We start from the raw sequence: 20,792 nt of genomic DNA, 5'->3' as shown, positions 1-20,792 counted from the left end.
TAGGGGCAAAGGTCATGTTCCTGAATAAAATGGCTGTTAGGCCACTTGTAATTGCTAAGACAAAAGATTTTATTTGAAGTAAAGCTCTCAGATTAAACCCAAACAGGCATCAGCAACCTTTCAAAGGTAGCGTGCCAGCTCTGCTGCCTGTGCCGGCCTGTCCTGCAGATCAGGCGTCTGTGCGCACCTTTCCTGTAACGGCAGCGGGCGTGGTGCAGGAGGCAGTAGGACGTCGGTGGCCCCCGAAAGCCCATCCTCACCTTGACTAAGATGGGAGGTGTGGACCGACGTCGCCGCTCACCTGTGCCCTCAGGAGTGGGGACGCCGTCAAGCTGCGTCTTAACTCTGACCTTTCCCCCTTTCTCCCTCGTGCCAGATTGTATCATGTGGGCAACCTGCTGCAACTGGTTCTGCCTGGATGGACAGCCTGAGGAGGCCCCACCGCCCCAGGGAGCCAGGACGCAGGCCTATTCCAACCCTGGGTACAGCTCCTTCCCTTCCCCTACGGGCTCGGAACCAAACTGCAAGGCCTGCGGGGCCCACTTCGCAAGCATGGCCAGGAAGGTGAGTGTCGACCTCTCGGCCTGCTCGGCCGCTGTAGCCTCAGGCCCTCAGACAGGTCTGCTGACCCTTCCGTGGTGCCTGCCCCTGGCCTTTGCCTGTGCAAAGCTGGCAACCCAGACCTGTCCTTTCACAAAAGTATTAAAACTAACCAAGCAAAAGCAACACATCTTGGCATAGATTTGGAGCCAGCTACATCTGAATTCTGATAGCAGCTCGGCCACTTCCTAGCTGTATGACTTAACCTGTCTGGAGATTCATCTTCTCCGTCTATGCATAAGTAGGGATATAATAATTGTACCCAAGTCAACATCTCGCAGTGTTGTGGGAATAAAATGCGCTAAGCTGTGAAGGGTGCCTGGCGCGATGCTTGGGGTGCAGCAGGCACTTGCTGTTATTTCCTTCATTAGCTGCCGTCGTAAAAAGCCTGGCTGCAGGTGAACTTGCTCTTTCTATTGAAGACAGTGTCAAGGACATCTCAGGTACGTCAGGACCCTAACAAGATGAAGACTGGAGCTTATTTACTGTTGCCATTTCATTTGAAATGCATGGTAGCCGTGTTTTCCAGATTAGTGAGCAGGAGGTAAAATCACTGGCTGGGCCGTGGTGTATGGGTGTGGGCCATCCCTCTGTCTGTGGTAAGCACACCTGGGGCCGAAGGTGAGCCCTGACCTGGAGAAGAGAACTGCTGCATCTGTCTTCTTCTGCAGAATGAGAGGTTTGCAGCCTAGAATGTGATGTTAAAATGATGATAATGAGAAATTTGAGAGGAAAAAATACTTTCTAAACCACACGCTGTATGCCAGGGACTCTTTAAGCAATTTATAGAGTTTTTGTTTCATTTAATCCTCACAATAACTCTATGATGTAGGTTTTAGGGTCCCTACACTCCCACTTTACACACGAGAAGCTAAGGCTTAAAGTTTAACAGGTAAAAAGGAAACTGTCAAGTTCCTGACAGCATTGGAGACATTAAAATACTCATTCTTTCCCCTCTACTTAAGTAGTGCCCCAAGATCACCTGGTTATTAAATGGCAGAGCCAGGATTCAAACATAGGTCTTTGACTCTCAAGCTTTCTCCCAGAAGACAGTCAGCATGTCAGAATTTCTGCAGCTCAAAGTGTTGACCAGCCACCCCTTTGTAACTGTAAGACGATGGAGGATTGGCATTTTGCCTTGTAGGCTGTATTTTGCCTACACCTCACTGCAGTGCGGGGGAGGTGGGCACGTAGCCAAGCTTTGTTGTGGTTTGCTTGGCTACCCCAGTCACTGAGAACTCAACCAGAGAGGCTCCTGCAGGCCAGGGGGCTGTGGCTCCGTGGGCAGGGGTGCCTCTCCTTTTATATGTAGGCTGAAAGGTTCAGTCCATGATGGAGACTGAAGTGGCAAGTGGGAGAAACTCGGGGCCACGTGGCCTCAGTGCTGTCGGTGGTGGAGACGGTGGGGTGGAGTCAGGGTCTGAGACGAGATGGGAGGAGGGCTGTCGGGTCCTGGTCATGTGCCTGGCACTGAGCCTGGCATTTCAGATGCGTTGTCTCCCTGAAACCTTACAATAGCCTATGATGTGTGTACTACTCTCATTTGTTCCCATTTTACAGATGAAGAAATTGTTCCCTTTATCTAAGGTAGTAGTTTCAGGGACTCCTCAAGTACATCAAGAGTCTGTTGGACGTCAAAGCTCGTGCTGTTTTCACTGTTACATTGTGAGAAATGCTAGGAACAACCAGTTGAAGTGGCAGAGTAATTGGCAAGAAAGGAATAGGGAAAACCCTCGTTTAAATGAGGCAGCATGGGGAATTCCCTGGCGGTCCAGTGGTTAGGGCTCATCGCTTTCACTGCCGAGGGCGTGGGTTCAATCCCTGGTCGGGGAACTAAGATCCTGCAAGCCGTGTGGAGCGGCCCCCCCAAAAAATTAATTAAAAAATAAACAAAGAAAGCAGCATGAATTTGCAATAGGTTTGTTTCAAACCACCATCCCCCACTTTTTAAAAAAAAGTCAGTTATCCTCTGGAGTGGAAATGGAGGGAAAGCGCAGAGAGGACGAAGGTGGTGATCCAGGCTCAGGCTAGGCCTGTCGAGCACATTGGAAACGTGAGAGAACCAGGGGATCTAGCGAGTCCTTGACATTGCTCAGCCTGAAGAGAGAGTGTGAATGAACAAAGAAGCCGCCCCCAGAGGAAGGAGAATGGTGGTTGGGTCAGGGTGGGAAGATGCTTCATTTTCTTCAGTGGTTAGTGGTTATCGCCACCCAACATACATGTATTTGTGGATTGCCTGTCTTCTCAGATGGTACATAGGATAAGGGATTTTGTCAGTTTTGTTCACAACTTTTCCCCAGTGTCTAGAACAGTGACTGACACGTGGTAGGTAGGCAATAAAATTTTAAAAATAAATGAATGAATGAACGAATGGACTGCTGAGTTGAGAGCAGTTTGAAAAAGAGGAAGTAGACCAGAGAGTTTCTATTTTCATCACTTTATGGCTGACATTTCCATGCTGAAGATTTTCACTGAGGGCCAGTTCTGTCCCAGCAGCATGCTAGTAGCTGGAGGTTTCAGTTTTGTGGAGGGAATACTAAGACATAGTATTTCCCTTAGGGAGCTTACTGTCTGGTCGAGGAGGCCCACATTTACAAAGAACTAATAATAGTCAATTGCATAAGTTAAGTACTAGGGCCTCAGGCATTGTTGGTAAATGGATAATTCTAGCCAGATGAAGGAAAGTTTGTTGATTTGCAGAGCAGTGGCTGAGGTAAAAGCACCAGATGTGGAGCAAGTTCAAGGTGGACTTGGGAACTGTGAGTGGCCTGTTTGGCCAGAGTGCAGGGTACCAGGGAAGTTAGGGCAGCAAGGTTGGGATCAAGTGGTAAAGGGCCATGACTGCCATGGTAAGGAGCCTATTGCCACCAGACAACGAGGAAGCATCAGAAAGAGTTTGAACAAAGCAGCAACCTGATCGATCCCATTTCAGGGAGCAGACGTGGCTTCGTGAGGAGGGTGATTTGATGGAGCCATAGGAGTAGCAGTTAGGAAGCTCCCACACACCTGGCGGGAAGTTCCCAGAGCCTGGTGTAGGGTGGAGGCCGAGACTGATCGAGGTAGCTTCCATTTAGTGAACAGCTCTTTGTGCCAGACCTTGTGAAGAAGTGGTTGTTAACCCATTTTACAGATGAAAAATTTGAGACTCAGATACAACAGGTACTTTAGCTACTAAGATACAAGGGCACGCAGCTGATGAAGACAGATGAAACGGAGGAGGAGGAGGAGGTCAAACCAAAGAAGGCAGAGAATCGGTCTGGGTGCCTAGGAGCCTGACAGTGATTAAAATAAGGAATTTTTTTCCTATTCAGTGGTTCAGTGGAAAATATATTATTCAGTATCTACTGTGTGTCAGACATTGCATGGGCTAGGCAGGCAGAGGTGAAGAAAGTCATCTGTCCTTAGTAGGGAGCTTGTAGTCTGACAGGAAGATGGGGACAAATACGCAGCCACACAAGGAGACAAAAAGAAAGCTTCTGTAGCAAGAAGAGCTTTTGTGGGGGGAAAGAAAGTTCCAGTCTGGAAGGTAAAAGATGGTTATTGGTACAATATTTTCTTGCCACAAAGGGATGGATTAATTTTGTGTAATTCACAGTGAATTTTGTGAATATTAAGGATGTTTTCTCCTATGAGAACTTTGCACTGTAATTTCATGCTTAAGTGGATCAGCATCTTATTTTAAGGGTTTGGCATTTAACAGCTGCAAGCTTTTAAAATGTCTGTTCTAGAAGTGTTTGAATTGACGTGATCACATGGATCCTACTGTCTCTTTTTCCTTTCGTCATCGAGGTCAGTATTTTCCGACTGCTCATTGGGTACAAAGTCCTGAGAGCACTAAGGACTTTGTAGAGAGGACGTAGTAAGAAAGATGGAGCCCTGCCTTCCCAGAGTTTCCAGTCTCAGAGAGAAATGGCAGGCTGGGATTTGCCACAATCCTCATATCCCATCTGTATTGGTAACACCTACATATGGTCTAGCAGCAGCCCTGACCATTATGGAGGGAGTCTGGCGCCCAGCCTCTTGAGCTGACCAGGTTGGGGAGGTGGCCTGGCAGGGAGGTTGTACTTGGGAACGTGGAAGAGACACTCAAGTCTCAGAGTAGAAAGGGGGTGGCTCCTAGGTACTGGCCCGCATCGGAGAAGAGGCACGGGGGAAAGGGAAAAGGAGGTGACGGTGTTACCTTTAAGTGCGTTGCGCGCCCACCGCATGCTGAGGTTTGCTGTGCCTTAGCTCAGGTAGTACTTGAGTCGTCCTTCGAGGTAGGCTGAGCTTCCGACTTGACAGGTGAGAATCTGACGCTCTGGGAGGTTATCTGTGTTGCACAAGTTCCCTTAGCTGGGACGTGACCAGCTCGGGCTTAATCCTAGTGTGTCACGCCTCGGGCTGCCCCTTTCCTCCCGGTGGGCTGCAGGAGGGGATGCTTATGGGCAGCATGGCTAGGAGGACGGGCTGGCGGGCTGAGAAAGTGGGCCCGCCCTGTGCCAGGGGACAAGGCTGGGGAGAGGCTAGAACAAGGAAGGGTGGAGTGGCAAAGGCGGGTGCCCCTGCCAGCCTCCCGATGCTGGTGTTTGCCTGTGTTCCCGGCATGTGTGCAGGCTCGTCGGCTCCCCCGGGTCATCTTCCACGCGACCTCGTGAGTCAGTTTGCACCGTTTGCGAGAATTTATACATATGTGTTTCCCTTGCTCGTCTGCCCACGTTTGTTGCCGGCTGCTTTTTCCTTCTCCTTTGTTCTCTTCTGCCTCTGCAGACTGAGGTTTTAGCCTCAAGAGAGCGCTTGTCTTACTCTTTCCCGGAGGGTGTGTTTCAGATGCCGATGCCGGGACTTGAGAGTCCCTGGCGAGCTGGGCGGGGTACGGAGAAGCTGGGTTGGTTGCTGCCTTTGCATTCTGATCTTGCATCCAATACGCTGCACACCTTTGAAGAAGAGAGTTGTTTAGATCTGGCTGATTGAGCAACTCGGGGCTTTTTAATTGTGTCAAGCTAGGTCTGATCAAACTGCATTGACTTAAGTAATGTTCCACGTCAGGACCTACAGCTTTATGACACGGAAGCCTCCTCGTTTCACTCTGTCATCCTAAGCACATCTCATTGCCCAACAGAAAAGCTTTAGATATGACTGAACCCCCAATACCCCAAAACATCCAGTTTCCACCTGAGTGGCTACTGGTCCCGGAGCCCTTATGAAGCGAGTGCAGCCATGCATCCTTTCCAGTGAGTCGCCGAACATTTTATTGTCTGGTTATAACTGTGTAGAGAATAAGGGAGCTTGGTGTGTGTCCTTCCCCAGCTTCTAAGTATGACTAGTCAAAACGATGGTAAGCATTATGCTTGTTTTCCTTTACTGCACGAATGACACTTAGAGAAAACTAACTATAACGACGTCAGCTATGCAGACTTTTACTTCAGTGCCACACAACAGTATCTGTGATTTCCACTCTGGGAATCTCAGTCTCCTGGGCATTCTTGTTAGCTTGAATAGCTTTCTATACTTAGAAAAGAGGGAGCGGAAATCTTTAGGTTAATACTTAAGTCAGCACAGGATGAAAAGTTTTTAATTTCTCTAAAGGATGAGTGAGGGCGCCCTCCGGGACCAGCCCCGTGGGCCCAGGGATTACCCGTCTGGTGGCGTGTGGCCTGCTGGTGGCTGGAACAGGCCTCAGTCAGATGTCACCGTGCTCGGTCAGCCTGCGGGGCGAGAGGCTGAGGATTTGCTTCCTGTGAGCCGAGCAAGCCTTCAAGAGCTGTGTTGTCTGCGATCCTGGGAGGAGCTGCTGCCAGGCGGTACCCGCTTGCCTGCCAGGCGCTCTCGTCGCCCGTCTGAGACACCCTGTACTTTCACAGGCGAGAGCTCCCTAATCACGTCCAGAGGGCCTCCTGTAGCTGACTAAATATTTGTCCTGGGTAGGCTCTCAGGCACCACTGAGTTCCCAGCACTCTGAGTGGGCTTTCCTGGGGTGGGGGTGGGCCTGGGCCCCAGCCTCTGCAGACGGGGCGCGGGGTTGGCAGCTGGGAGATGGAGAGCCAGGCCCTTGACTCAGCCCAGCTGTAGGCTCGCCTGGGGCTGAGTTAGGCAACGTGAGCATGACCGTGGGCACCAAACTCAGACAGACCTCGAGTGTGAATCCCAGCTCCACTCTTTACTGCCTGCCCTTTAGGATGGGACTTAATCTCTCTAGGCCTCAGATGCTTGGTCTGTAAAACAGGGAGGTACGCGGATACCTACTTTGCGGGGTTGCTTTGAGAATTAAATGACAAGCCAAATCTAGCTCTAGCACATAGTGGCCCCTCAATAATTTAATTAAATAACATTAATGGTAACAACAGTCACCACCGTAACCTTTATGCATTTGCTTTCTTATTTCAGCAATAAAGTAGAAAGAATCATAGTTCAGGATTTGAATCTTGACTCTTATCATTGGCTTGTATTTCCTAGCAAGAATAATTAAAACACTGAGCACTTATTGAAGACTCATGTGTCAGATATACTAAATGCATTATCTCTTAACTTTACAACAATCGTATGAGGCAGCTGCTGTTATCGCCTTGCTTTACAGATGAGGAAACTGAGGGCCAGAGAGGCTAAGTTACACCCCCAAGGTAACGCCACAAGAAATGGAGGAGGGAGACAATACAAATGCGTTTTTTTTTTTTATCCTGAAGCTGGTAGTCTTAATTAATAGCCTCCATTTCTCTACCAGTAAAATGAATAAAGTAAGCCTCTGACGGAACACTCCACGTGGTGTCCTGTATGTGGATACATGATGCCTACAGGGGCTGCGCCACCTCCGAGTGGCTTTTACCCTGAAATCTGCAAGGTAGCCTGCACCCGCAGGGAGAGGAGGGGCTCGGTAAAAGTAAGGGTGATGCGGGCGTCTCGCCCAGCTCCCGTCGCACTGTCTTGTTCTCACTGTCTGACGTGGTTTCCTCTGCCTCTTGCTCTAAGCAGCAGACCTGCCTGGACTGTAAGAAGAATTTCTGCGTGGCCTGTTCGAGCCAAGTGGGGAGTGGGCCCCGCCTCTGCCTTCTCTGCCAGCGTTTCCGAGCCACAGCCTTTCAGCGGGAGGAGCTCATGAAGATGAAGGTGAAGGACCTGAGGGACTATCTCAGCCTCCATGACATCTCTACCGACATGTGCCGGGAGAAAGAGGAGCTGGTGTTCTTGGTGCTTGGCCAGCAGCCTGTAATCTCCCAGGAGGGCAGGACTCACGCCCCCAGCCTGTCCCCGGACTCCCCCGAGCAGCAGGCCTTCCTGACCCAGCCTCACACCAGCACGGCACCTCCTACCTCACCCGGCCTCTCTTCTTCACCCCCAGCCCAGGCTCGGGACCGGCAGCAGGTACGGGCCTGTTTGCAGCCACACCATCTCTGCCAGTCGGAGGGCTCGTTTTCCTCCCGCGCCTGCACCGTGGGAGTGGGGCAAGGTTAAGTGTCTGGATTATGTGACGCCTTTCTGCTTACTGATGAGGGATGATGTTTTCTGGACGTCCGACTCACGTTTTGGCTTTTTTCAGGGATATTGATGCACGGTACTGGGTGTTCGTGGTTTTTAAATTTTTTTTTTTATTTATTCATTTTTTTTGGCTGCGTTGGGTCTTCGTTGCTGCGTGCGGGCTTTCTCTAGTTGAGGTGAGCGGGGGCTACTCTTCACTGCAGTGCGCAGGCCTCTCACTGCAGTGGCTTCTCCCGTCGCGGAGCACGGGCTCCATGCGCGCGGGCCTCAGTACTTGTGGTGCGTGGGCTCAGCAGCTGTGGCTCGTGGGCTCTAGAGCGCAGGCTCAGTAGTTGTGGCGCACGGGCCCAGCTGCTCCGTGGCGTGTGGGATCCTCCCGGACCAGGGCTCGAACCCGTGTGCCCTGCACTGGCAGGTGCACTCTCAACTACTGTGCCACCAGGGAAGCCCTTTTGTTTGTTTTTAATATGTACATATCCCAGTTAGAGAGTTTTAAAAAATTCATTTTTCCAGAAATATTTTGAGAAAACTCCCTGGTAGTCTTTGCATTTAGTTCTGTTCAAATTGCCCTCCTACTTACGCACCCTTGTTGTGGTCGTCCTTGGCCGGATGGGGACCTCCATTCCTCAGTGACCGTCACAGGGCACGAAGGAAGCAAAGGAACATGGAGAGGGAAGGGAGATGGGGAAGCACTGTGACTAAGACAAGGGCGCTGCTTCTCTTGCCCGCCTCTGGGCGGGGCAGTGGTTGGCGGGCTGTTGAACTGTAAGCAGCCTTACCAGCATCCTAGTGGGGCCTGGGAATGGTAAGCTGAGAGCAGCACATCGACTGAAATATGAACCAGGCATGGAAACTACAGAAATGAGTAACACATTGCTTCTGTGCTGAGAAAGCCCCTCTAAGGGGGAAGGTCGACGCAGAAACCAACTATTGGATTAGAGTGACGCGGGCGGACCTCACCATTGTGTAAGGCATGATGGCGTCCCGTAGACATACGTGAGTGCCTTAGTGAGCCTTTTACTTACATGGCTTGGGCAATAGTGGGAGGATTAGGACCTAAGAAATCCGGTTTCCACATCCAGTTTGTCACTGACTGTTGGGTCAGTGTGGGTGAGGTTTGAGCCCATAACAATGAAATGGGGTTAGTAATCCAGACCCCTTCTGCTCTTGCCAGGATGTTGGGAGGACTGACGAGCGTGATCTCACGTCTAAAGGGCTTTGAGCCGCCTAGAGCAGGCACGTGCCAGTGCTGTCAGTTCCCACACAGGATGTGGATGGCTGCTGCCTCTTGTTTATGATCACCTCCTTTGCCAGGATGGGGCCCCCTGATTCAGCTCTGACGAGCACTGAGGCATAAAGGCCACTGTGATAGCATGCTTTACCTTCAGGGAACTCAGCAGCTCCCTTGTTGGCTTGAGCTTGCTTTCTCCCCGGCGCACTCTGGAGTTTAACTCTTCCCTCAGCTCTGGCTCTGTCTGCTGGACAGGTTTGGGCTCCTGCTTTGACTTCCTCCCTTTGCTTGGTTAAGTGCTTTCGCTCTGTTTATGGGGAGCCAGGAGAGTGCCTTGAGGGATTTTTTTTTTCCCTCAAGAACCTTCAGGTGGCTTTTCCAATGAAAGGAGTCGGTTTTAAGCTTCCTTTCATTAATCAGAAGTTTCCAGACTGCACCCACAGTTGACACTGTGTACCGGATCTCATTGGATACTTCTCTGATGTTTTCAGAGGGCCTTTCAGGTCAGCTCACATCCCCTGTTCTGGTGAGGTCTGCATTTTGTCAGCCAGAAAAACAGGGGAAGCGAAGGAACTTGTGCACGGCTGCCCGACGATTCTACAGCGAACTGCACCCAGGATGCAAATCTGCTTGTACCACTCACCCTACCAGGGCCCTTTCCTGTACCTTTAATGTCCTGGCGGTAGTTGCTGGTGAAGGACGTGTGTGGAATAAGCACAACTGTGGACACATATTCATTGTAGATTTTGGTTTAGCCAGTGGGCAAACTGAAAAGACAGGAGCATACTTTGCAGCATGAGATCTAGTTTCTCTTTCCTGGAAAAGAAAGGACATACAAGAAGCTGTCTACTTAAGATGAGGTTAGGCTCTGAAAGACTTTCTGTAACTCCAAGGTGACACCAGGAGGCCAGTGTGTACCACACCGACGTAAATCTAAGAGAAAACTAGACGTTGTTTTGGATGCATCTCCGTACATGTGTGCTATATGTGGGAGCATATCGTCCCTTGGCATTTTTGGTGGTGGTGGTTATTTCTACTCTTCATTGCCACTGTAGTTGCTTGCCTGTTGTTAATTAGCTCCGTATTATGCATCCTAATCTGAGGTGAGCGGCTAGAGGCAGTGAGTGACTGGTTTCCTTTACTGAGGCCAGTGGAAAAGGACTGTGAGCTCAGACACCTCTTTGCTCTGGGCTCACACCAGGCCCTTTGCCTGTTGGGAGCAGTGGGTGAAGAGGATCTGGTTAAGGGATTTGTGGCTTCAGTGGTGATGGGATTAGGAGGCTCACAGTTCTGACTACTCTGTGGCAAAACCTGAAGGAGTATCTAGGAGGAACCTTTTGAGAAGTTAGAATTCTAAGCAGAATGAAACTTCTTAAGCACAGGCGTTTGTCTTATATAGTCTCAGGCTAATAATAATTTTTGACCAGCTTTCAAGACAACTCTCAGTAATAGTGTGCCCTGCTGGTTGGCGCATATTCTAGAATGTGAGAGCAGCAACTAGCCAGAAGAGAGGGGTAGGGTGGTGAGGGTCTGGAAACTTGGTCTCATCCGGGCCGGATGAGGAAGTGGGGGAGATTTTGTGTGGAGGAAGGGAAGATATGATATGAACAGCTGGGAAGAAAATAGTTGGCATTGGTCTGGGAGCAGAACCAGGGACGGTGGGCAGAAGTTGTCGGGAGGGTAGTTTGGGGTCAGTATCAGGAGAAAACTTGACAGCGGTCCAGCACAGGAGTGGACGTGTGATCTTCCTTTCACTCGGAGTGTTCAAACTGAGACTAAATTGACGGTGAGTGGCGGTTAGTGCCGTCCTGGTGGTGGGCAGAATTAATGCATCTTGTTCTAGATCTATTTCTATTGCTTCCCTGCCTGACCAAGTCAGTGTTAAAGAGCAGGCTTCTGTAATGCTGTTACGCGAGACTCCGGATTTCTGGGGGAGATGGGAATGTGTTTTGGTTATGGTGTGAGCTGGCAAGAGGCCCATGCTATCCCTGGGGCATCTCTGTGGATGTGATGGCACCTTTTTCTTCCCATAGGCCAATGGCCATGTGTCTCAGGACCAAGAGGAACCCGTCTACCTGGAGAGCACAGCCAGAGCACCTGCTGAGGATGAGACGCAGGTGGGGCCTCCGCTTGGGTCTGTGCCTTTGCCTTTGCTCTTTCACTGGCGTTCTTAGGCTGTTATTAGGAACCTCTTGGCAGACTCAAAGTGGAGAGAGGAGAATCAGTGTGTGATGATAGTCCTTCTGAAATTCTGTTTTCAGGGGTGGAGTTTAGTGTTAGCATTCCAGATTAACCTCTGTGGCTGTCAGTGTGTTAGTGTGGAGTTGTGAGTCACAGTGGAGACTGGGGAGCCACATGGCCCATTAGTTTCCAGTCTCTCGACTTTCTAAGAGCTGCCAGAGGGCAGGCTCCCGGTGCCGCTGTGCACATCTTGTTCTTTTCTTCTGCTTCTAGCACACAGTAGCCATTGTTAGGGGAAGGAAGTCAGATAATCAGGAGGAAAGATGGGAGGGAGTTCAGGCCTCAGCCGTGGCGGGCCCAGTGCACAGGGGGCACAGCCATTGGGGCCGTGGAGCTATTGTCGCGGGTGCGTAGAGAGGATGCTTGCCCGGGAGGTGGGCTCCTTCGTGGGAAAGCAGCACTGTCTCGGGGGAGAAGGACCAACACCATTCTCGGTAGTTTCTGGTGCTGCTGCGTTTAGTCGTCACGGCAACCCTGTGGGGCAGGTCTGCTGCCTCTTCTTCACGGAGGGGCAGTGGGGCTCCGAGAGGGGAGCCACTTGCCTGATACTATTCAGTACTAATCAGCGGAGGACTCAGGATTCAAAGCCAGGGCCACCTGCCTCAGACTGCAGCTCCTTCTACCGGGTCATGCTGCTGGGCGGGGCGGGCCGGCTGCGCCTGAGCACAGGGCTCGGGTCAGGAAGAGACCGCGGTCTCTCTCGCGATGCAGGGCCCCATGCCAGCTACTCCTGTTCCTACTCCTCTTGAGGCCAGTCACCAAAAGCATGGGGTGATGAGTGCTCTGGGGTCCTGGGAGGGAGAGCCTGGGTTGGGGGAGCTGAGCCCACCGATCTCATCTTTGCCTTTGCAGTCTGTTGACTCAGAGGACAGCTTCGTCCCGGGCCGGAGGGCCTCTCTGTCTGACCTGACCGACCTGGAGGACATTGAAGGTCTAACCGTGCGGCAGCTCAAAGAGATCCTGGCTCGCAACTTCGTCAACTACAAGGGCTGCTGTGAGAAGTGGGAGCTGATGGAGAGGGTGACGCGGCTGTACAAGGATCAGAAGGGGCTCCAGCACCTGGGTGAGGGGCCGCCTGGGTGACAGCTGCACGGAGTTGCAGAGTGCTTGCCGTCTCGCTTGAGAGTCGACATCGACCTGACTAAATTTCCCTGCTTTTAGCCCAGGAAGGAGTCACCTTATACATCTGCAGCCTCTAATAATAGCTGTCCTTTGGAGTTGAGGGCTGGGATTGGGTTAGGCATCATGTACATGTATTTAATCCTCAGGGCAGCCTGTGAAATAGGCGTTATTAGTGTCTTCCTTTTATTGTAGAGCCCAGATTTGAGCTGAGGTTTTCCTGGTCCAAGTCCATGGCCTTTCCCCCCACACGTCGCCCCTGCCATACTACTGCCTCTACCAGTACTCCTTCTTTGCACACACGGTGCAAGAACACTGTGTCCTGCCTGCACCTGGGCTGTTCATTTCCCAAAGCATGGTATCATTTTCCGCGGTGCCCAGTAAAATATCAAGGTCTGTGCTCAGATGAGTTTGGAAAAAAAAAGAAACTTTATGTCCCTGCTGCTGATTTACGGTGGATGAATAATGGAACAGTAAAGGCAGAGAAGTCCTGCAGAAGAGAGAGGAGCTGAGCCGTGTGGAGCTCCGCATTTCCTGAAGTGACTTCACCCAGAACCTACCCCCGCCCCCCGCCAACAACCCCTCCCCAGCTGATTTGGTCCTGCAGGTCGTTTTGACTCCTTGCCTGCTAACAGTGGTTGAAGTCGGATTTGGGGCTCTCCTCTCCCAGAAGCTCAGATTCGTCAAAGTTAGGGGACATCTGACTGGTCACCTGATCACAGACTCTCCCCTTTGGGATCGTCCCCAGAACCTCCCTAGAGTGGCGAGGACCTGGGACTAGGAGGTGGCTCCTCCGGGGGGCTGCATCCCGACTCCCTGGCTGACTGGCGCAGACTGTTCCTCCTTTCTTGACTTTAGTGCTGGCTTCAGAAGCAACAGAAAAGGACATTGTGCTTACGCACTATCCTTCCTGCTTGGCAGTTTTGTTCATGGCAAAGCAGTGGAGTCTCCCTTTCTAAGACTAGACCAGATACCCCGGTAGGAGCTGTGCGTGAGTCCTCCGCATGTAGGGGGAGTGAGGAGGGCCCGTGTTCTGTCTGGGCTCTTGGCCGGCCTGGTTCCCAGCAGGCGAGCAGTCAGAGTTCGGAAGTGAAGGCAGGGTGGCAGGAGACTTTGCTCGTGCCGTCACATATTCAGACGCCTTCTTTCTCTTTCCTTTCCAGTGTGTGGTGCTGAAGACCAAAACGGTATGTAGTTGTTCCTGTTTGGGAACAGGCTTAGGCTCTTAGCTCTTCAGTCCTTCCCCTCCTTCAGCCCTGATTTCTGTTAACAGTCTAAGAATTCTGAGCATGTCAGCGTCCAGAGGGGGTGTGGGGGAATTCACTGGGAACCAAGGCTTCTCAGCATCTCTGGAAATTCTCATGCCCGTCCCCGTAAAGGGACAAGAGTGGCGGGACACCTAGGGGCAGCCTGATCTGCATGCCTCTGGGTTGTCAGAGTTCGGAAGCCAGCATTTGTAAAATATTCAGCAAAGCAAGTGGTGGCATGTGGCACATCCGGTGCATTTCCCACACTCCTGGGGCTACGGCACTCCCTCCCCTATAGTTTTCACTCCGTTTTGGTCTGAGTGGGAAGGGTTTCTTTGTACACCTTCAGGGAAATCACTTGGGATGTTTATCAGCTTCTGGTACCAACTAAAAAGAAAGGGTGGTGGGGACTTCCCTGGTGGTCCAGTGGTTAGGACTCTGCGCTTCCACTGCAGGGGGTGCAGGTTCGATCCCGGCTCGGGGAACGAAGATCCCACATGCCTCGCGGTGTGGCCCCAAAGAAAAGAAAAGAAAAGAAAAGAAAAGGGTGGTGACCTGAGAGCCTTGTTTGTACAGGGCTGGGTAGTGGTTAGAACTGCCCTGGGGATAGATCGGGAAAGGTGTTACATATAGTGCTCACTGTGGCGCTCAGCTGCCACAAACTCACCCGTGTGTTAAAGACCACCACTGGGCCTTTGGGCACCTCCAGAACACACTGCAGGAATCTTGACTTCAGATCCAAATCATTCTAAAACATGCTAGACCTTTTTGAAAGCCTAAAGGCTACATGGCTGTTTTACTAAATAACAAATTTGGAGAGTCTTCTGAAAAAGTTTTAAAGTGCTTTGCAGGTCCCTACACTACTCTGAGAACATCCTTTCTTGGGGAAGAACCCACAATCATATAGCTCAGAATGGGGCACAGTCTTCTGGCTGATAAATTCTCAAGAGTTGAACTCCCCCCAAATCATTTGGAGTTCTAGACCCACTCCCTCATCTGATACCAAGATCTGGCCAATCCACTTGGTGTCTTTCTTTTTCTGATTCCCTGGAAGAATGCTGGCAACTGAGTTGATGAATTTGTTAATCCTGATAGAAGTAATCAGTAATGAAATTCTATAAATTACTCCAGCTCATCTTAGGTATTTATATAGTTCAGTTGTTTCCAAACCTTCCCTGTTAGGGCCAACAGCTCCTCAAAGGGGTAAAGAGGTTTCACTGCCTCTTACAGCCAGCCCTCCTCAAGTGTTTCTTGACTTTTTGAATAGTCCAGGGAACAGGAACAGAAAGTGCAGAGGCAATGGAGTGTGAGAGAATTCCTTGTGGAACCGTAGAGGTGGCTGGTACACGGCCAGTTGCCTGTTTATAGCTGCCTGGTTCAGTCTACCATTTAAAACATGCTGGGGATGGTTGGCTTTGGGGAAGTGAAGGTTTTTCTGTTCCTGCAGCTAACCTAGGATGCTGGTCATGCCCACTGTATCTTACCACTTGCACAAGCCAGTTAGCCTTGTCGAGAACTGTGCACTGAGCAGTGAATACTATCTTGGCAGTCCCTGCCCTCAGGCCCCTTGCCCAGAAGTCCGCCTGCCTGGATTTGAATCCTTGGGCACGCCACTTAACCCTTTGGTCTCAGTTGCCTCATCTATAAAATGAGTAACGAGAGTACCTGCTTCATAGTTTTTGTGAGGATCCAATGAGTTAAAACATGCAAAGCGTTTAGGACCCTGCTAGCACCTGTAAGCTTGCAGTAAATGGGGGCTGTTACCATTCCCTTGGGAGATGTTCATTTGTCAGACATTTAGAGAGCACCTACCATGTGACTGGTTGCAGGGATTCAAAGATGAATGTCAGACCTCAGAGCACATAGCAGATGCTTAGTACATTATTATAGAAATTGATTGCATTTGTTGAATTTAGGGGCCCATAGTGTAGTAGGGAGACAAGTAGGCAAACTCAAAAATTCTCATACAGTGTGATGAGCAGTCACGAGGGTGTGAATGAAGCTGTGTGTGGGGAGCAGAGAAGAGGGAGCCGTAATCTCTGCCGGGTTCTTGCACCACGACGTCTCCTCAGAGGAAGCCTGGGGGTCGACTGTGGCATGGCCCAGGGGCTCCCGTGATCCTTGGCTTTATTAAATTGGGGATATGTTTACATATAAGCCTCATGATCCTTAGTGAGAGCCATTCATTACAGCTCCATTTATATCTAAACTTTTCTGAACCAGTTTTATCTTTTCATCATGTTCTGCCTCAGAGAATATTGAGTCCCTAAGTGCCACTCACTGGCTGTATTACAGCCTCAATTGTCTGAAAATTATTTCTTTTAAGCTTTGAGGACTTTGCCTTATTTAGTTCTCATGTTCTGGGGACGTCTTTGATCTACGAGTACTTGACTCTTCAAATCTATAGCCTGACCTATAGAGGTGCGGATTAAACAAGGAAGTGGAATTAACTCCTGGGGAAAAGTTTTCTTGGAGTTCTGTTTGAGTGAAGTATGTGGGTTTGGGGGGGCTCTTCCCAGTGTGCCCGTTCTCCCCCCGTCCCCCAACCCCGTACACTTAGACAGTCTTCTTACTTTCCCCTCTACCCGCTTTCTGCTGTGTGTGTCCAGGGGGAGCAGTGCCATCCAGCCTGGAGGAGAACCTGTGTCGGATCTGCATGGACTCGCCCATCGACTGTGTTCTGCTGGAGTGCGGCCACATGGTCACCTGTACCAAGTGCGGCAAGCGCATGAACGAGTGTCCCATCTGCCGGCAGTACGTGATCCGAGCCGTGCACGTCTTCCGATCCTGAGGGCTTGTACCGGCTTCTTCAGTGCCTTACAGGGACGTAGCTCGAGGTGTCTGGGCCCACAGTTGGCCAGCTTGCAGGGGGGCAGCCTAACAAGAAAGTCTGCAGTGTTCCCAAGACCAGGGCAAGCAAGATGCTGTGTCACCTCTGGGCATGCACAGATCACACAGGCAAGTCCCTGTTTCAGCGATCTTGGGGTGATGATGGTAACTGATGAAGAGAGGACTTTCTGGAATTTGGACCGTATCTTCCTCCCCTCCTCTGACAACCTAAACAGTTTCACCCTTCCTCCTGTAGCCCACCCATCCCCCTGAGCTGCGTGCCTCTCTTCCACCCATCGGAAGTCCTGGTAGAAATGGCTCTCTTCTTCCCCAGCACATCTGGATTCATTTCTGGTCCCTCTGGCTTTCTGTACTTTAACCGACCTTTGCTAAAGTCTCTTGCTACGTTACCTAAAATCCATGCGTTTCTTCAGACCAAAAAGATGTTAGCCTCCCAGACCAATAGTGATCCTCCTTAGGACAGAATTTGGCCCAGTAAACTCAGTTCTGGCAAGAAATGACACACAAATGCTATTGAAAAAATTTGAAGACATTAAGAGTTGCTTCCTTAAGTGCTGGGATTGGAAGCTATCAGTCTCCTGACCTGACCTTGGCAGTCAACAAAGCATCTGGCTTTCAAACTGCTGGGAAATTCCAGTCTCTGTGCACGAGATGGTGCACGGATCATCTCTGCTGCTTCTCTTGGGGCCTGACTTTGTGCCATCCTTAATTTTACTTTATGAGAAAAGGGAAAGCGTTGGGTGGAAGAAGTGGCTTTCTGCTTGGCTTTGCCTTCTCCGACAGACAGCCTTAAACCACTTTCCCCTGAGCATGAGGTGCCTCTTTCCCATGGAGGTTTTAAACATGGTCTCACTGAAGGCACAGAGACTTAGGCAGAGAGCCTCACGCTTCTCCAGCCAGACTTCTCATGAAGCTCCCGGAGACTGAGCATGTAAGAGCACCTAAGAGGTATCAGAAGGTACTGAACGAGGCTGGATTCAGCCCCTTGAGCAGACAGCTGGAAGTCTTAGTTCCCCAGGTTGGTGGGGACTCCCTACTCCCATTTCCTTTCTCAGCCTGCTGATTTAGGGGCAGGTCAGGAAGAAGCATTCTCTAGGCCCTTTAGGAAGGGCCGTGCAAGGAACAGGTGATGTTCTCGAGCCCTCTTAGGGTCTTTTCACCACTGGAAGAGCTCAAGTTTGCCGGAGAAGCTTAGCCAAGCACAAACGTACGTACTGTGTACTTTCAGAGGAGCGGTGTGTGCTGCCATCACCACTGGGCGAGCTATGCAAACCCTTGAACACCCGAAGGCCTTGGCAGTCCCCCGACCCCTACCCCATGCAGCCAAGGTCTCTCAGACTGGAAGAACCAGTCATGACTTTGAAAGCAGTGGGAAACCTCTAAGAGGACCTGTTTATTGGTACAGACATGTTTAATGCTTTCTGTCAACCACTAATCTGGGGGAGTGAAATAATTTTAAAGTGGTTGTCAGCTGAACACTGGACCACTTACCTTGACATTATACCAAGTCCTGGGTGGTTTGATTCTGAGCTACAGCCTTTGTAGGAACTGGGGGAGTCAAGAAATTTCCCTATAAAGACATCGTCTTTCCCCTTTCTGCTGGACAGTAAATACTACAGTTTACAGTGCCTACCAGTTTAACAAAGGATTCAGCTACTCCTCAATTCCACTGTGAAACAGGTCTACAGGTGTGCAGCTCATTTACAACCTAGCAATAACTTCAGGGCAGAAGCTGGCTGTCTCCCTACTTAAAACTTGCTTTCTCTGCTGAGGCCTTACCTCTCCCTACCTCCCAACGTCCCTCTTAGACATGAGTTAATAATATCCTGATGGTCTGTAACCTCAGTAAGAATTAGAACTGATGTCATTTACTCATTTTGGAGAAAGGACTTGCCTTGAAGTCTTCTAACCTCTTTTGGTGAAGGTTTCCACTTAGCAACAAAAGGTGGCAAACACCTCCCCCCACTGTTTTTGTATCTTCTTTACTCCTACACCAAGTAGAAGTTGGGAATCCTAAGACCCCATTTCAGTTACTATCTAACCTATAGGTAGGAAACTTGACTTTTATCCTTGAATATTCTCTCCTGCTCTTCATAGGTCCTTGGTCTTAACCATCATGGAAGCATCTAATTCTTCCATCATTCCATGGCTTTTGCTGTGACTGTTCTGAGGTTTCAGTTGAGACTTGTTTTAAAAGACATGGACAGCTGACTGGTTCCTAATACATTGGAATAGCTGGATCCAAACTAGTAAGAATAAGCTGTACAGGAATTAGCGCTCAATATAAAATGTATACATTTGTTGAAATCTTTTGGATGTGAATGTGTTATTTCAAGTGGCTTATATTAAGATTTTCTCAGACTGACTTGGGTGTTAAGAGCGAACCCAAATGTGTATTTTTTGTTACGGAGCTCTGCTTTATAACTTTGTAATAAAGTTTCAATATAGATGCCTGTCTGATCTGGTGTGAGGATACCAGAGGTCTGACAGTTAAGACTGACATGAGTTGACAAACCACAGGCTAATCCCAGGCACACAGGCATGCTCTTGAGAGACTGCATTATTTTTGGAGATGCTTGGGCCATGTGGCCTTGGTCATGGAAGAGCCTAGAAGAGCATGGGACCTGGGTAGGAAAAAGGACCAATCCTAAGTCCAAATAGGAAAAAGCATCAAGTGAGTTCAGACATGGGACACTGATTTGGTAGAGGCAGACCTTAAGGATGTGGGTAGAAAGGAATCTGACGACAGCCAGGGTGCCTAGTTAAGTCTTCAGGTGACCCCGGGAGATGGACAGTAGCTTGTGGATACAGCTGTGGTGGCTGGAGCGTGGCTCAGAGGTTGGCCCAGCCTCGAGGGCAGAGTGCCCTGTCTGTGCAGGTCTGTACGCCTGCCTGACCAGGTGCCCAGGGGAGGGGACCCCTGAGTAGGCAGACTTTGGGAGAGCTGGATTAGTGCGGATCTGCCCTGTGACTGAGGGAAGAAATCTCTGCAAAAGGGCGTAAAGGCTCGAGGCTGAGCCGCAGCACTTTGTTCTCATTGTTCTGGGTAGCTGACCTGTTCAGCACCCTGGATGACCTCTTGTCTGCTGCCAACCAGCAGCAAATCAACAAAGGCTCAAAGGAGGGCAGGCCTCCAGCACTCTGCTGGGGAGGTCTCCATGATGTTGTTTACAGCCTGTGGAAATACATGGATACAAAATCACATCTAATCTCAGCAGCAAAGAAAAATTGTGTCAGAAAGACTGGAAGGAAATAAACACCTTGTACGGTGAACCGAAGACAACACACCCAGCGAGGCAGGGAGGGGCTGAGCTCATGACTGAGACACCCACCTCTGCTGTGCAAGCGCACCCCGAGTGAGAGACCAGCCAGGCAGAAGGGCAGCGTCTGTGTCCGTTGGCAAAATCCTGAGGGGAGAGCCCTGTTCTGCTGCTCTGTCCAGTTGCTTGGCCTGAGGAGGCTGGAGACGGGGATGAAAATTTATGTAGGTCAGTGCTCAGAGGAGCAGCTTTTGTCTCCACAGGGGACAGAATGAACAGTGTGTCGTCTTCTCAGCAGTGAAGCCAGACGGAATGGTGCCTGTTCAGAAACACCAAACGTCCTGGCCTAGAGTCAGGGCACCTCCCCCTCCCTCCCAACACATTTTCAGCAGCAGCTGGGAACCCCGGTCAATCAGGTTGGAGTTGGCTTCCCAGCAGAGTGTGACCTCGGCTGAGTGCACTGGAGGAGGGCCGGGCAAGGCGGCGGCCCAGACTCAGACTCATGCTCGGGTATGCTCCAGAGACTGAGTCACATTAACCTCACTCACAGGGCCTGGACAAACGAGCCTCTGCCAATCTGTTGATAAGAAAAAACGGAATGGACCCTCAGAAGTCAGCAGAACCAGTTGGAAGTCAGTTCAAAACCAGAAGGTGACATGACGAGCCTGCACTCAGACCAGAGTGGGCTGTACCGCACAGGTGCGAAGCTGTGGAGGTGGTCCGACAGGGTTCTGAAGTCAGGGGCCAGGCCCCAGTCTCCTGGGAAGGGTCTGGACATGCACACCAGTGCTG

The 20,792-nt window shown here is 50.5% G+C and overlaps 1 protein-coding gene across 3 annotated transcripts; it reads left to right on the top strand.

Annotated features, from left to right (window-relative positions):
- Nucleotides 1–270: 270 nt before the first annotated feature.
- Nucleotides 271–16,681, top strand: RFFL (ring finger and FYVE like domain containing E3 ubiquitin protein ligase; the record flags this gene model as incomplete). 3 transcript variants are annotated; one of them, XM_079726053.1, is made up of 6 exons in its annotated part: nucleotides 377–564; nucleotides 7,549–7,938; nucleotides 11,317–11,400; nucleotides 12,377–12,587; nucleotides 13,807–13,830; nucleotides 16,500–16,681. In XM_079726053.1, the coding sequence occupies 6 exons, from the start codon at nucleotides 385–387 to the stop codon at nucleotides 16,679–16,681; spliced, it is 1,071 nt and encodes a 356-aa protein (XP_079582179.1). The 3 variants fall into 3 exon arrangements, with proteins under 3 accessions (XP_079582181.1, XP_079582180.1, XP_079582179.1); XM_079726055.1 differs by lacking the exon at nucleotides 11,317–11,400 and having other exon boundaries at nucleotides 271–564; XM_079726054.1 differs by lacking the exon at nucleotides 11,317–11,400 and having other exon boundaries at nucleotides 271–564; nucleotides 7,546–7,938.
- Between the last annotated feature and the right edge of the window lie 4,111 nt (nucleotides 16,682–20,792).

Source organism: Hyperoodon ampullatus, assembly GCF_949752795.1.
Source record: "Hyperoodon ampullatus genome assembly, chromosome: 19".
NCBI lineage: Eukaryota > Metazoa > Chordata > Mammalia > Artiodactyla > Ziphiidae > Hyperoodon > Hyperoodon ampullatus.
The sequence above is the reverse complement of the archived record's forward strand: the minus strand, read 5'-3'. Positions and strand labels throughout refer to the sequence as shown.